The 16246-nt window shown below is 56.1% G+C and overlaps 1 protein-coding gene across 6 annotated transcripts in view; it reads right to left on the bottom strand.

Moving 5' to 3' along the window:
• Nucleotides 1-845: 845 nt before the first annotated feature.
• Nucleotides 846-16246, bottom strand: part of PTPN5 (protein tyrosine phosphatase non-receptor type 5) — a 55676-nt gene continuing 40275 nt past the window's right edge. For 3 of the 6 annotated variants that reach the window (XM_082343026.1, XM_082343027.1, XM_082343029.1), the window contains 12 exons: nucleotides 16043-16236; nucleotides 15392-15499; nucleotides 15075-15152; nucleotides 14342-14583; nucleotides 12778-12967; nucleotides 10259-10343; nucleotides 6116-6195; nucleotides 5795-5932; nucleotides 5149-5259; nucleotides 2831-2991; nucleotides 2626-2739; nucleotides 846-2191 (listed from right to left, as the gene is read on the bottom strand). In XM_082343026.1, coding sequence (XP_082199152.1) covers nucleotides 2098-2191; nucleotides 2626-2739; nucleotides 2831-2991; nucleotides 5149-5259; nucleotides 5795-5932; nucleotides 6116-6195; nucleotides 10259-10343; nucleotides 12778-12967; nucleotides 14342-14583; nucleotides 15075-15152; nucleotides 15392-15499; nucleotides 16043-16236 — 1595 coding nt within the window. In that variant the 3' untranslated portion in view covers nucleotides 846-2097. The other 3 variants (XM_082343028.1, XM_082343030.1, XM_082343031.1) reach the window with 3 other exon arrangements.

Below are 16246 nucleotides of genomic sequence, written 5' to 3'. Positions count from 1 at the left end.
CAGAAGGGTAGGAGGGCCCATCCTCTTGTTGGAGGGTGGCTGGAGAGCAGGCCCCCCTACTCTGGTCCCTCCGTCCCAGCTGCCCAAGCACTCCCTGTTCTTTCCTCCTTGTCTGTAGTATACCTGCAGCCCAGACCCTCAACCAGCCCACTCAAGGCTTCGCTACCTTGTAAGGACCTGCTGGTTGGTTAGCAGTCCTGCCCTGGACTCCCTCCTGCCCTGGGTTGACCCACACCTGTCAGCAAGGGCATGACAGCTACTTTTGCTGCATCCCTGGGGGCTGGGATAAGAATAGAGCAGGAGTGTCTAGGAGGCGCAGGATCTTTGCCTAGGGGCAGATTCCCCAGGCTCCTTGGGTGGGGCTTCCTCTCAGCCCAGGCCTTACAGGGGAAATTGCTGGGTTGCAGCTGCTCTTGGGACCTGCAGGGCTAACAAGGGATAAGTGGGCTGGCCAACAGGGAGGGGCCTGTGTGAGCTGAAGGTCCCCCTGCTCCAGCCTTGGCCTCTCTGGCCCATCTGTCGAAGCTGGTGGCCTGCCAGCCACTTCTCCTTCTCTGGAAACCTCCAACACCTGTCCCTGTGGCTCCCCAAGGCCCCTGGCTCCTGGCTGGGTGGGACGGTGGGGGTGTGTGAGGATCCTGCTCAATGGACTTTGGCTTTTCAAATCTGGATTCATGCTACACTCCCAGCATCCACAAGGGGGTCCCACGGATCTTGAGGGCCAGGGTGTGTGTGTGTGTGTGTGTGTCGCTAGGGATCTCGAGGGCCAGGGTGTGTGTGTGTGTATGTGTGTGTGTGTGTGTGGTGCTAGGGATCTCGAGGGCCAGGGTGTGTGTGTGTGTGTGTGTGTGTGTGTGTGTGTCGCTAGGGATCTCGAGGGCCAGGGTGTGTGTGTGTGTGTGTGTGTGTGTGTGGTGCTAGGGATCTCGAGGGTCAGGGTGTGTGTGTGTGTGTGTGTGTGTACAAAGACGGGGGTACAGGGAGTGGAGGGGAGAGGCAATCACACAGACCCAGTTTTGCTCAAAATGCTCCATTTATTGCTCTATTCAATGACCATGAGCAAATTATAAAAAGACACCAAATGTCTCTGTCTGCCGTGGAATAAATATTTAAAGTCAGCAATAAAAACACGTGGCTCCAAGATAACACATGTTGCCAAAGAGTCATGCACGCCCTGCTGACGGGCTCTCAACACACGCATGGACATGGGACACACGAGAGCTACACGCAGTGAGACTTCTGGGAGGGATTTCCCACAGTGACACCGAAAAATGTTTCACACATATCTGGGGCCGAGTCCCCACTCTACCCTCGGAGCTCCCCCTCTCCCACCGTGGCCCAGGTCCTCTAGGTTCACTGTCCCCATCTGTCCCCTTCCTCCCTGATGCCTCGTGGGTTGCTCACTGCCCCCTGCGGGCATCTGACACCCAGAGGCCACCCTGGCTGCGATACTCCTCCCCCCACCACCACCCAGAGACCTCTCCCCCAGCTGAGATCTTTCTGCCACCCCCTCAGGAGCTCCCTGTGCCTGACCTCCAGGTCCTTAGGCCCCCCGTCCTTATCCTGGTCCCAGTAACTAGGGGCAAAGTGCAATCTGCCTGTTGGGAGAAGTGGGGCTGGGGGCCGGGGGCAGGCACCTCTGCCGGGGCCACTTGGGGGCTGGAGCTCATTACCCCTCTCCCGGGCTGAGGAGACACAGTGTCCGGTACAGACAGCAGAGATGGATGGACAGACAGAACACGCTGCAGCAGGACACGTGGAGTGCGGCACGGAAATGTTTTGGATCAAGTAGCAATGGAACCATCATTAAAAACTGAGGCCCCAGGTCGCGCAGCGTGGGTCAGGCCCTGGGGCCCCAGGCCTGGCCTGGCACACCCCTCCCCCACCCTCCCCCACTCCCCAATATGTACAGTAGGAAGAGCTACGTTGTGGGGGGGGGGGCAGGGGCCAGGCCCAGGCTGGGGGGAGCAGACTGAGGAGGAGGAAGTGGGAGGGGCAGGGAGCAGGCTGGACCCGAGGCAGGGCCCTGGGTGTGGCCGGGATGAGGGCCCAGACTCAGGCTGGGTGGTACCCAGAGGACCTCGGGGAGTAGTGTGGTCACTCGGGGGACGGGCGGGACAGCTGCTTCTCGTAGAGGCTCATGACGTGGTGCACGAACTGGTACTGCTCACACGTCTGGATCATGCCGCCCCTGCCCAGCAGACGCACAGTGGGGACGGGGTCATGGAGGGACCTGCCCCCAGACCCACAGAGTGCCAGTCATCTGAGGCACATCAGGGACTCTGCCTTTGTGCAGCTTAGAGAGGCCAACCCTGGCCAGCCACTCCCCTGCCCCCTTCCTGTCCCTCCCAGCTCTGGCATAGACAGCGGGGACACAGGTGACATGTCCCACCACTCTCGGCCCCTGCCCCTCTGTCCACCAGCTCTGTTTCTCTCCCCTCTTCATCCAGCCACCAACTGTCTGGACCCGGTTCCTCTACCCATCTGTCCTCCCTACTTCCTGTCCGCAGGTCAGTCCCCGCAGGGTGTGTCCCCCTAACCCTCACCCTATGCACACGTCAGTCTCTCTCTGCTGCCCCCAGGGGTCTAGCTCCCCACATGCTCAGTCCCCGCCCATGGGCTGACCTGTCCTGACGGAGCTGGCACGTGGTCTTCAGGATGTCCACCACGCCCTCGTGTCGCAGCTGCTGGCAGCAGATGCTAGTGGCGATGAAGCAGCCCGTCCTCCCAATCCCTGCACTGAGGGCCGAGGGCGTGGGTGGGTGAGGGGCAGGGCAGCCTAGGGGTGGGGGAAGCTGCCCTGCCCTCGTGGGTGTCTGGGAGGACCCACCTGCAGTGGACGACAATGGGGGCGCAGCGGGGCCCCTCCTGCTGGGCTGCCTCCTCCACCTCCTGCACCAGGTGCAGGAGTGGGGGGGCCCGGTCTGGGGTCTTCTGGTCGGGCCAGGATGTGAACCAGTAATGCTTCAGGCCTCGCTCTTCTGTCCCACTCTGTCCAGGACACAGAGGCCCACCCCAGATACACGTGAACTCTTTGAGCCCACAGATCAGCCCAGAGATGGAGATGGGAGGGAAGGAGGAAACACACAGGAGGGAGGCCACAGGGAGTGGGGCCTCGGGCCTCTGCCATCTATACCACGTCACCCAGCGGCACCAGACAGAGACCCGAAGTCAGGTGGGCAGCAGGGGCTGGTCAGCAGCGACAGCACTGGTCTTCACGTGGGTTCTGCCCCAGCAACTCCAAGATCATCCAAGAGAGGCGAAGAGTCCCTTCTCCAATTCACTCCTGTCTCCTGGTCACCTCTTAACAGCCCAGTCACCCCCCAAGAGCCCTGGGACCCTTCCTCTTGCCTCAGTATACTTCCCTGCCCACCTCCAACCCCAGCAAGTGTTCCCCTCTCCGTGCTATCCTCTCCACCACCACCGCCTCCACTTTGGTCTTTATCATCTCTCAACTGTGTGAGACCCTCCCTCCTCCTCCCTGACGGCCGGAGCTCCACAGTGTCAAAACGGTCTGTCTACAGCACAGGCTGCTCTCCTGCTCAGAACCCTTTGATGGCTCTCATTGCTCTTAGAATCAAACCCACCCTCCCCAGTATTCAGCCAGGCAAATAAGACACATGGTTCAGTAACTATCCTTCAGGCCCAACTCCTGCTCCTGTGAACTTGCACTTGATTCTCTTGCACTCCAAATGGTTTGCAGATCAAACCTCTGCTACCCCCACCTCCTCCACGTATACACACATAGAGCTATTCTATCTTCCACGCCCTTACTTTTACTTTCTCTCTGCCTGGAATGCTCTCGCCACTTCTTTGCCCCCTAGCCAACTCTTACTCATCCTTCAGAACCCCATTCAGCACCACCATTTCCAGGAAGCCCTCCCTAAGCACCCTAGCTGACAAAGGGTCCTTCTTCTGTGCTCTTACCTATTTCTATGTCAGTACTTACCATTTTATAGGTGCTCCTTGAGGAGAGAGTCCAGGCTTTGGACAGCTCTGTGTTCCCAGTACCCAACCCAGAACCAGGCTCAGAGCAGGTGCTTGTAAAGGTTTATGGACAGAAGTAAATACCCGCAAGCCCCAAGCTGTCCCAATTCTTCCCTAACCAGTCCGGCAGCACTGAGAAGATGAGACAGCCCCAGCATATCTTTCGGGGGTAAAAAGGAAGCTGGTTCCTTGCACCCCTGCATTATCTGGCTGTGGCAGCTACCATGGCCTCTGCCCACTACCTCCTGGCCCTTTCCGCCCGCAAGCAAGCCTATACCTTGGAGATGCTTAGTTGGGCACTGTCCTCCAGGGGCTGAGTTCTCCTTGACACCCCCTCTTTCACCTTCTCCAGTGGGAGGGGGCAGCTCAGAGGAACAAGTCTCAGGCCCTTGACATCCTATCCAGACCCTGTGGCTGCCAGCATCAGTGGACCTCCTAGGCTGTTTCTGGATAGGATGTCAGCGTCCTGGCATCCAGCTCACTTCTTCCAGACTTTGGGTTATTACAGTGGCACCACTTTCCCCAAACATGGGTCATAAGATTTCTCAAAAACAGAACGCACTAATTCTCCTGACTCCAAAGGAACAATCTCCTCTCTTATGCTGAGCCTGGAAGAAGCACAACTTCAGGGTGGGAGGATACCTCCCCCCACTCTTCTGGGCTGTTCTGTAATTGCTCATATTTTGTATGTCTTCTTCTCTCTCTTTTTTTTTTTTTCCTTTTTCTGTGCAACCACAACCTCCCTGTGCAACCCAAATGCAGCAAGGAGCGCCTGCCCTCTGGTGGACGGTGTCATACTACAGGCTGGAAGCTCAGGTAAAAGGATGTTTCTAGGCAGGATCTCAAAGTTCAGTTTTAAGGACAGTGCTGGAAGCTGCTGAAGCCCCCTCTTCCAGACAGTCCTGGCCTTGGGTACATTTGAAGCAGAGCTGGAAGACATTATGAATGACAGTGTGGATGGAGAGAACCTAACAATATGAAATGCACGGAGGGTTTGGTCCTTCTTCTGGCCTCCAAGTCTATTCACCACTCTCCCTCGTTCCTGCTTATCAGTAAATCCTGGGAGTGACACACGCCTTAATTTCAGCTATCATGGCCTCTGGGACCCTGTTGGCTGTGGAGTCCCCCATCTACCCAGCCCAGTCCAACCCCAGGCCTCACCCTGAGAGCAATGAGTCGGAGCCGGTAATCCTCAGTGTGGATGACTTTCTGCACAGTGATCTCCACGCCGTCGTACACCACCTGCTCCTCCGGCCAATACTCGGTGCACTTCTGCAGGGGCCCAGATCAGGCTGTGATACTCCCAGCACCCCAGCCATACTCTCCCCAATACCCCTCCCAGGCCAGCGGGAAGAGAGGTAACAGGGCAGTAGGTTTGCAGTTAGAGAGTTCAAATCTCAGCTTCATAACATGTAAGTTACTTCCCTTTTCTGAGCCTGAGTTTCCTCATCTGGAACATGGAAATAATACCCATTTTGAAGGACTTTTATGGGAGTTCAATTAAATGGGCCGTGATGAGTACAGAAGTAGCCAGCATCAGCCCTGGCAGCCTGAGCAGCAGCAGAGCATCATGGTTAAGATCCTGAGCCCTGGAGGTGGAGAGGCCAGCTCCAGGCTCTGCCTCTGACTCTCTGTGTGGCTCTGAGCAACTGACTTAACTTCGCTGAGCCTCACATTTCCTCCCCTTGGCAGGCAGTGAGGTGAACATACCAACCTCACAAAACTGCTGTAAGGATTAATATGGAAACAAGATGCTTAGCTCAGGGCACAAAGCAGCAGACACCTGGTAAGGTACAGGGGTGCCTACCTCGTTCATCTCCTCGATGTTGGTGATCATGACAATGATGGGCGTGTGCTCCTGCCACACCATGCGCCAGAAGTCGCCAACTGTGCTGACGATGGGTCCCTGAGTGGCGATATACACCTTCTCTTCCCCACCATAACCCTGCGGCCAGCCAAGGCCAGGCCATCAGGGTCAGACGCCGTGCTCCTGGGGCCCAGTCCCCACACTCAGGCTCTTCCAGGGGGCTGGCAGGAGCCACATGGGCTTAGGGACAAGCCTAGAGGATGGATCCCATTGATTCGGGCCTCCCTTTCAGGGAGAGGCCATCGGGATGGGGCTACATACCCGGATGTAGTTGGCGTTGATGTAGGAACTCAGAGGGTCGTCAGGGTCTGGTGAGGTCAGACACACTCTGCTGTGAGGGTCTGGGGTGGGGGAGACAGGTGAGGCTGGGATTTAACATATGCAGTCCCCCTGGTGCAGAGCCCACTTTGTCTGGCCCATTTCAGGGCACCCACATTTCTTCTGGAACTTGAAGTTCCTTCTTCCCTTGCCCAGAAGCAAAACACTGACCCATCCCTGTGGCCCACTCAGGCAGGTGAGGCCCAGGCTGAAGAGGACAGTACAGAGAGAGGCCTTAGGTCCCTCCCTCTGTAGGATCCATGCCGCCCCTTGCCATGTGTCCCTTAAGCTGCCCTGTCCTCACTGTGCCTCATGTTCTGGGGAGGAGAAAGCTAAATCAGTAAGAAATTCCCTAGAGGATGCATCCTGGACAGCAGGGCTGAGTTCGAGTATACACTGTCCCCAACGTGCCGTGTAAGCTTGTAAAGCACATGGCCTTTCTAAGCCTCAGTTTTCTGATCTGTAATATGGGGGTAAAGATGCCTACTTCCTAGGATTGTTGGGAAGATAAATGAGAAAACAGATGTGAAAGTGCAACGTTAAACTGTAAAGCACTTTATAGCTAAGATTTGGGTAGGACGCTGAGGGAGAATATTACTATGAAAGGAGTAAAGTCTTCCACGTCTGAGATGAGATGGCACACACGTGCACAAGGGTTCCCCCCCACCCCCATCTATTCACATGTCAAATCCCATAGCAGCAGATTCTCACAACGTCCTGCTCTTCTTCCTGGGTTTGTTTTGTTCCAGCTAGAGCCTCCCTGTATTGACTAGTCTGCTCTGTGAGCCTGCAGAAGCTGGGATTGAGCCGGCAGGTTGTGGGGTGGGCAGGAAGCTGGGGCCCGGGGCCCGAGGCCCGGGGCTCTGGTCTGGCTTTGTCACCAATTGGCTGTCTTCTCCCTTCTCTGGGCCCCAGGTTCTCTTCTGTGGAGGGAGGGCTGGACTAAAGGCCCTGCCAGTGTGCCCCATACGGGGCTCTCAAAGGCCGTGTGAGGAGCGGTCAGGAGCCTACACCACTGACCAGTAAGGCTGGGTTCAAGTCCTGGCAGTGTCAGTGTAGGCCATTTACTTAGTCCCCCTGTGCCTTCTCTCTAAACTAGGGACATTCCTTCCATCACAACCTCACTCATCTTGTAAACGTTCAAGAGTAGATGTTAATGAGTCCTCAGACCCGTAACTCGGCCCAGCATATGGTGAACACTATAGGGCACGTGTCTGCTGTTATTACTGCCATCATTACAAGTCCCACTATAAGCTAACAGCTCAAAAGAAGGATCCCACGAAGTGAGAGAGTGGCATGGACATATATACACTACCAAATGTAAAACAGCTAGCTAGTGGGAAGCAGCCGCATAGCACAGGGGGATCAGCTCGGTGTTCTGTGACCACCTAGAGGGGTGGGATAGGGAGGGTGGGAGGGAGACGCAAGAGGGAGGAGATATGGGGATACATGTATATGTATAGCTGATTCACTTTGTTATACAGCAGAAACTAACACACCATTGTAAAGCAATTATACTCCAATAAAGACGTTAAAAAAAAAAAAAAAAGAAGGATCCCAAACCCGGTAGATGAAATGGGACATGACACCCACAAAGCCTCCCCTCTCTGGCCCTTTCATGCCCCGGCCCCAGTGCTTGAGGTTTGGGCAGGTGATGGGGGGAGGGAGGTGGGGACAGGGCAGCTCCTGTGGAGGAGGGAGTGGAGGGGTGTCAGGTATGGGGAAGAGCGAGGGTAAATGGAAGGAGGCTCTGGGTGACCAGCGGGAGAGAGGCGCGGGCAGCACTGTGTGGGCCACCTCCCTTCTCCTCGTGGTGCCTGCCCAGATTAGGACTCAGAAGTGGGCACTAGACCCCCTGGCCAGACACCAGGGCCTTTGATATCAAAGAACCACCGTGAGAATGGTGATGGTTCTATTGACCCTACCGAGCGTGGACTCTGAGCCTGACATTGTGCCTGAGCATGGGGGCTCCTAGATCAGCCAGGCCCGGTCCCTGTCCCCTACTGCTGGGCAGGCGGTCGAGCAGTGTATGGCCTGTGAGCACTGGGGACGAGGGAACAGAGGGGACTTGACTTGGCTCAGATGGAAGAGGGGGCACCTGGGTTGGGTTTGAAGGACCAGGAGAAAGCGGCGTAGGGAGCACCGCTCTGTCCAGTTCAAGTGTACAGGGCCAGGCGGGAGCTGGGGAGAGATGAGGCTGGAGAGGAACCAGCTGACAAAGGGTCCGATAAACCACGCTCATAAGGCTGGACCTCAACCCGAGGACTACGGGGTAACAGTGACAGTGTTTAAAGAGGAGAACGACATGATTAGTTTTCTGTTTTGCATCATTTTGGTGACAATGGTAGAAGATGGACAGAAGGAGAGAATGTGGGACTCAGGAGACTAGTTAGATTACTGTAAAGATCCACATAAGAAGTGTCAGGGTCAGAGGGCTGCCCTGCCCTGCACAACACCAGGGGGCACTACGTCAATGCAGTCCATGTAAATGGCACCCCTGGAATTGTGCAACATGCACGTCCGACCCCCCAGAATCACTGGGCAACATGGAAGCCCTCGCCTCAAAAAAGTAATTTGGCAGTGAAGTTGGAGAGGGGGAGCTAGATTTGAGGGATATTCATTCATTCATTCATATAGGTGCAGCTCCCCTGCCTCTTGTCCTCAATGCTACCTGCTGGGTCACTCTGTACTGGAACTGTCCATGGATCTGTCTCTCTCACTAGACTGTGAGCTCCCTGTGCACAGAGTCTGTGTCTCATTCATGTCTGAATTCTCAGGCCCTGGTCATGGTGTAGAATGAATGAGAAAGCAAACCTTTGAGTGTCCTGGATCTGAGAGGGGGCTTTGCCATCCACCCCAGCCCGGTCTCTGAAGGCACAGGGTCAATTCTTGCTGGCCACAGAGAAGGTTCTCTGTTGGGCTCGGGGACCTGGAGGCTCAGGGCATGGCTAGAGGCTGGATTCTTCTCAGGAATCCAGTGGGGACCAAATGGAGTGATGGCCTGGCTCCCATACTCCCCCAGTGGCTATTCTGAGTGGCCAGCAAAGCCCTAGATTGTGGGGTACCCGAACCCCTCCCTCCAGGTTGGGCTGGGTGGGTGGAGGGCGGCAAGAGGAGGGAAGAGGTGAGCAGCCCTGAATATTGCATCCTGGCCTTAAATGGTGCTTTGTTTAACCGGAACTACCTAGACACTGTGTAACCATAGCAACCACAAGTCGATATTTTAAAAGTTAAAAATAAGTCATGACATCTTACATGTTGTTGGAGATGCTAATGGCAAAACTGCTTTTTTAAAGCCTCGTTACTCCATAAACTGAGTGGAGTAGGTTTGTGGATTTGGTTTCAATATATCACCCCCTAAGCTAGCCCTGGGGCCTGGGGCCAGAACTTGGCAGGGGTGACAGGCAGATAGGGGCTTGATGAAAGTTACCTGAAAATGACACTCCAGGGCTAAAAGAGGAATATCAGGTCACCTGGTCTAACTGCCCCCAAAGGGGGAAAATCCCTGCCAGACCTTCCAGGGGACTGCTCATGCAGTCTAGCTTGAATACCCTGACTGATGGGGAGCTTACTACCTGCCAGGCAGCTCATTCCCTTATGGGGTGGCTCTGCCTGTTAAAGGACTCACAATCTGGCCAAACTGAACTCAAGGTAGACAAAAGAGCCCAATTCTGGGGTCACAGGCCCGGTTTGAAACTCAGTTCTGTACGTCTTAGCTGTGTGACAGTGGATGAGCAACTTATCCTCTCTGAGCCTTAATGTCCTCTCTTTAAAACCTGCCCATTCTGAAGAGACCAAGGATGTGATAAGACTTTTCAGCCACCATGAACTGTCTAGAAGCTGCTGTTATTGTTCCTCTTTCTCTCTGGGCTTCCACAGGGCAAGGGTCTGGAAAGTGCTGTGTGAAGGAACAAGGAGCCCTCTACCCTCTAAAGGGGGTGTTTCCCTTCACTGGGTACCTGCACCCTTCGTCCCCTCTCCTCGTGACCGTGGAGGCCCACTCTGGGGTTAAGGCCTTCCTCAGGGTGACGTGGCTCCCAGGTGAGGGGGAGCCTGCCCCCACCCCCTGGGGCAGTGAGTACTCACTGGGAAGGATGGTTTTGTACCGGTTCTTCCGCACCAGCCCAGGGATGTCATACTCTTTCGGATCCACAAAGTTCATGGGAATTTCCTGCAGGAGGAGGACATGGGGGTGTGAGCAGAGGTGGGCTGACTTAAGTGCATGCATTCATTCAACAAACATTGACTGTTAAATGAGTTAGAGCACATAAAAAGCATCTAGAACAGACCTGGCACACGCTGAGTGCATAATAAATGTTATTATCACCATTGTTTATTGGGGGCCAGCCTGGCACATAGTAGACACTCAAAGAAGAACAGAAGAAAAAGTGACCTGGCAAATCACTGCCTTCTTCTGCACCCTGTGCTGCAGCCACACTGAGTGGTTTTACTGACCCGTGTTCCTACCCTGGGTGTCTCTACCTCAGGACCCTGGATAGTGCTGCTCACTCTGTAGTAACATCCACTCCATCCTCATCTTTTCATGTCCTCCTGTCCATCATAAATGCCACCTCCTCCAAGAAGCCTTCCCTGATTCTCCAGCAGGAAAGGAGCCTCCTTCTGGGCCTCCCAGAGTTGTATTTGCACCTCCCAATCACTCTCTATGTCAAGAGTTCCAAGTTGGAACTTCTTTGCCTGGAATGTGAGGTCTTTTCCGATCCGGCCTTTCTTTACCACCAGCTGCTCTGAAGAGACCTACCTTCCAGTTGTGCCCATCTCTTCCTGTGGCTAATTTGTCAGTATCCAGCTAGCCTCCAGGTCTGAGCTCACGGCACCCAGCTTGTGGGGAGCACCGGTCCCACCCCTCTTCATCACCCCAAATCCTTCCCAGCCTTTAAGGTTCACCTCTTCCCCCCGACCCATGTTCTCTGGGATGACTCCCCAGTGTCTGTCTTCTCTTCACGCCCCTTCCCTCTGTCCACACGCTTTAGCACCTGACTTCACATGGTTTACAGTGTTCATTGTTTGTGGGCACACTAAGTATGTGCTTTGTACGATGAGGATCATAATACTTACCTTCTAGGGTGGTTGTGAGAATCAAAAGAATAAAAAGCACGTGCAGAAGCGCCCGTGGAGTGGGTGTGTGGGCACCCCCTCTTTCTTACTGTCTGAGCAAAACTGACAATGATCTACTGAACCGGAGATGACAAGGGGATGCAAGCCCTTTCCTCAAGGGGAGGTGTGGCCGTGGGAATGGCAGCTGAGGCTGGGTGGTCGAGGAAGGCTTCCTAGGGGCCTCCAGGGTGGGGGATGATGACAGGGAAGGCACTGGGGCTGGGGGGTGGTGCTGGGCCCAGTTTGAAGTGGACAGTCCCTGCAGGGATGGGGATATAAGTCCGGAAAAGGAGTCTGGGGCTTGTTCAACTCAGGTAAGGCAGGCTGTGCCACATTCTGGAGAATCTGGAGCAATGGGTCAGAGGGTGATGGAGGGCTTCTCAGAGGGGAGAGTCCTCCGGTCCAGGTAGGGAGCAGGGTGGCCTGGGGCGAGGGGAGCTGTGAGGGAGGCACACGGGTTCTCCATCCCTCTGGCTTCTCCCAAGAGGGACTCTCCCCAGATGCTCACAGCCTCTTGCCCGTTCCTACCCACAGAGGTGGGCGAGTTACCCAATGAGTGTGTTTGATGGAGGAACCGGGCTTTTGGGCCCCAGCCCCTTCCTTCCTCCTTCTTTCCCGGCCCTCCTGCCAAGAAAGTATAGGGCACCCCTATGAGGTGAGGCCGGCGATGTGCCAGCACCGCCCGGGGTGGGTGGAAAGTTTGTTCACTCTGGTGGTTGGTATTAGGAAGTTCCCTACTGCTACATACCTAATCCTCATGTTAAACCTAGGCTTTATCAGCAAAAATAAAGGTGGTTTTGTGATTTTCCATGTCTTGGCTCTTCACTGGTTGAGTGCTCAGGCAGGTGAAACAGGGGTGTCATTTATGGGCCCCTCAAAGTCCAACAGGAGGCAGCTGGAGGCTGCTGCATAAGTCTAGAGGGGAGGTGATCAGGACCACCCTAAGCCTGCATCACAGAACTGGAGAGATTTCAAAGGAGGACGAACAATGTTAGGTGATGTCGGGCAGGGGGAGGGTGGGAAAACGGGAGAGTCAGAAGAGAAGGCTTTCAGGAATTCCCTGGCAGTCCAGTGGTTAGGAGTCAGTGCTTTCACTGCTGGGGCCCAGGTTCAATACCTGGTGCCTCGCAGCATGGCCAAAGGAAAAAAAAAAAGAAGAGAAAGCTTTCTAAGGCTTTCTCAGGCTTTCAGAGCACAGTCCTGGATGATAAAGACTTGGGAACGCCACAAACACCAATCACCCCGTGGGCGCTTTGCAAACGTTCTGCACCTCTTGAATCCTTGCAACACCCCTGTTATTTTTACCCCCATTTTCCGGATGAGAAACTGAGGCCCAGAGAGAAAACAAGACAGTAGGAGAGGTGAGAATGAAATGATGCTCATCTATCAGATGCTGAGTTTGGGGTACCCCGCTCCAAAGCCTTGCTGGGGGGATCAACATGAGCAGAACGGGCTGCCCCCTGCAGGGTGGCCAGCTCAAGGGGACTCACAAAGAATTCTGCCTGAAGCAGGAAGGGGTCCAGGGCCTTCTCATGAAGCTCTTCGGCCTGGAGGACGCGGGAGGCGCTGAGCAGGTACTCGCGGGCCGACTCCTCGCGTGGGGACATGAGATAGCCGAACCCCTCCTCATTGCAGCCCGGGGTGCACATGTCCAGGGTCAGGGAGACGTTGGAGCCCCTCCTGGAAGGACCGGGTAAGGAGGGGTGAGTATCAGGGTCAGGGAGGGCCATCAGCTGGGGGCCTTGGAGCAGGAGGATGAGGGAGGGAGAGATGGGGGTGGGAACCAGGTGGGCTCCAGAGAGAGGAGTGGGTGTGACATCACCCCTGACACAGGGGGCGTGAGGCTCAGCCCCGAGGCTTAGGCTGCCTGCGGTAGAGTAGCTGAGTGTGTGGCCTCAGCGCGGTTCCCAAGGTTCAATGCAAGGCCCCTGAGCTCAGTCCTTCCCTGCACTTGCCTCTGCCACTGCTGGAGGCAGTTCCCAGCCCTGTGGCCCCAGGAAGCTCACAGAGAGGGTGCCTGCCTGGAGCAGAGAAGCAGGGCTCGACCTTCTGCATACCAGCCCCGGACCGGCAGTCTGCAAGGACGCAGAATCCAGGAGAGGCCCCGGGAAAGATGGGGTCCCAAGGGCAGCACAGCGGCAGCGAGGATGAGCAGACAGAGCAAACCCTACTGTGTTCAGGGCGCAGAACAGGAACGCCCTCGTGACACAGAGAGGGAATCGGAGTCCCACAGCGGGGACAAGGATGGCCCAAGCACACAGTGACGGGGTGGCAGAGCTGAAACAAGAAGCTAGGTTTTCCGAGTCCTCGTCCAGTGCTCTTTGCATGACATCATGTGGGCAACTCAACCTTGGTGTGATCTGCCTTATCCAGCCAAGCCCCGAAAAGAGAGTGTTGACACCTCCCAACGTGTGCTCTGCGGAACGCTATGAGACACTATAAAAGAGAGCTAGTGGGAACCTGTGTAGCACAGGGAGCTCAGCTTGGTGCTCTGTGAGGACCTAGATGGGTGGGATGGGGGTGGGGTGGGAGGGAGGTCCAAGAGGGAGGGGTTATAGGTATACATATAGCTGATTCACTTTGTTGTACAGCAGAAACTAACACAACATTGTAAAACAACTATACTCCAACAAAAAATTAAAAAAAAAATTGAGTTCAAACCAAAAAAAAAAAAAAGTAGGGTTCTGTGGTCAGATGACTTTGAGGAATGCCACACACTCTCCTGAGTCAATCTACAATGACTACAAGCATGTTAAAGGTCCCGACACGTCCTGCAGTAAAGAAACCTATCCAAACCACAAGTGTACGTGTGAGCGTGCACGTATGTACACTTGTGTATGCCCATGTGTTTGTGTGTAGTAACAGCATTTCTTAGCGTTCACCTTGGGGCATCCTGATCTATGTGAATCAGACCTGGAGAGGATGTGTCTCCACTGGTGGGCTTATGAGCTCAGCTCTTCCCTGGGCACTGGGAGGCAGAGTCAGGCAACTGCCCTTCCGATCGGGAGCTGAGAGCTCCAGGGCCCGCAGAGCCCACCTCTCCACTGCACCTACCTCTCCTGCAGACCCATGGCCTTGACAGTCAGTGAGGCAGGGTCGGCCTCAAGCTTGATGTCCATCACACAGTCAAACACAGGTGTCTCAGGGACAGGGTCCAGGTCCAGGAAGTCATCCTCGACCTTCTCCTCCATCCACTCAGAGTAGGTGAAAGAGGGCTGACGGCTCACCGACTGGCGCCTGTCCTCGGGGGGCAGCGGGGTGGGTGGCTCTGGGGGAGTCCTCAGGAGGTGCCACACCTAGTTGGGGGCATATGGCATCATGGACCGAGGACCATTCCGGCAGCCCCCCTGGGTGAGGGGGTGCCCATGGAGTTGAGCCCCCTGCCCCTCCATGTGTCTGGAGCAGCCCTACCCTCCTGGGAGCTGTCTGCATCGCACCACCCCTCACCTAGATGGGAGACTCCACCCCCATCACGTCCTCCAGGCCCTCTCCATCCCCAACCCTCAGGTTCTTGTGGACTGAAGCCTTCTTCGTGGGGTGGAGGTAGAGTTCCTACTCCAGTCTTCCCCCTGCCTCAGCCCCTTTCCCCAGCCAAGAATGCTGCAAACCAATTTTGAGAAAGACGGCACCTCTCCCCCCAGGCTGGGCACATTGGTGGAAGGAGATGGGTACTCCATCCTCAGACCTACCCAGAATATCTAGTCTGTAGGTCAAATGGGAGAAGGTGGGGATCGGGCCTCAGGGTCACGGGAGGGGAGCACGGAGGTTGGTTCAGGAGGAGCCTTACCAAGGTGGTGACGAGGACCACGGAGAGAGAGACCAGCAGCAGATTAGGGATGTCCCAGGTCCCAACAGCCAGCCAGGCCTGGGGAACATCAGACCAACAGGTCAGGGTGATGGGGGGGTGGGCAGAGTTCTCATGTTTCAAAGGGATAAAATCAAGGCTCTGAAAACTTTGGACCCGGTCTGGGTGGGGGACAGGGAGGAGCACTTCAGGGGCCAGTAAATATCTCCTGAACTCAAAGAAGCCCCAGGCAGGGGTTGGGGGGACTGGAGGCCCCCAAGCATTCCCTCCTGCCCTGGGGCTCCCTGGAGCTTACTCACCGAGGGTCCCAGCTGCTCCAGGAGTGTGAGCACGGAGGAGATGAGGTCTGTGGCATTTTGCGACCAGATGGGGCCGTAGCCGCTGAGCCAGAGCATCCCGCAGGCGAGCTGGAGCGGCCGGGGGGCAGCACATTGAGTCTGGAGCCTGGGCTCCTTGCTCCCACATACCCCCATCTCCCCACCCTCGAGAGCTCCCCTTCAGCCTCAACCTGGCCCCCCAAGGTCCAGACTGCGCAGCTGGGGCAAGGGCCCGGGACTTTTCCCTGGAGAAAAGCTGACTCAAGGGAGCCAAGAGAAAGCCCTTCCCAGAGGGGACCCTCCCACCCCACCAGGTACACACATAACAAGGAGAGTCTCCCAGAGATGCCTCCAGAGACAGGAAGTCCTCAGAAGGACCCCTGTGGGGCCAGGGGCTTGGGAGTGGGCCTGTGGTCCTGCTTCTGAGGTCAGGGCGTGAGGGGCTTATCCATCAAGGCTGTGGCTCAGAACTCCAGCCTTCTCCTCACACCAGCCCGAGGGCTGGAGTCACGAGGGACGCCACGGAGGCCCCTCATCTTTCTGTGTCCCCAGGCGGCCATCTCGGGGAGGAAGTGGAGGCCGTCCCTCAACCCACCCTCCCTCCAGGCCCCGCAAGGCCTGTGATGTCCTTACCAGGAACTGGGAGGCAGCCAACAGGCACAGGCTGCTCCTGACGGTGAGGGAGTGGCTCCTGGCGCCTCGGGGTGGTCGCTTCTGAGCCGGCTCTGAGGGCGGTGAAGGAGGCGGGGGCAGCGGCATCTCTCTCTGCAAGGCTGTGGGCCCCTCGGCCTGGTCCAGCGCCTCCATCCCTACCGGCTGGGGGACACCTGCGGAAGG

The sequence above is a fragment of the Balaenoptera borealis genome (genome assembly GCF_965194805.1).
Source record: "Balaenoptera borealis genome assembly, chromosome: 11".
NCBI classification, from domain to species: Eukaryota; Metazoa; Chordata; class Mammalia; order Artiodactyla; family Balaenopteridae; genus Balaenoptera; species Balaenoptera borealis.
This window is presented reverse-complemented; position numbering and strand designations above follow the sequence as displayed.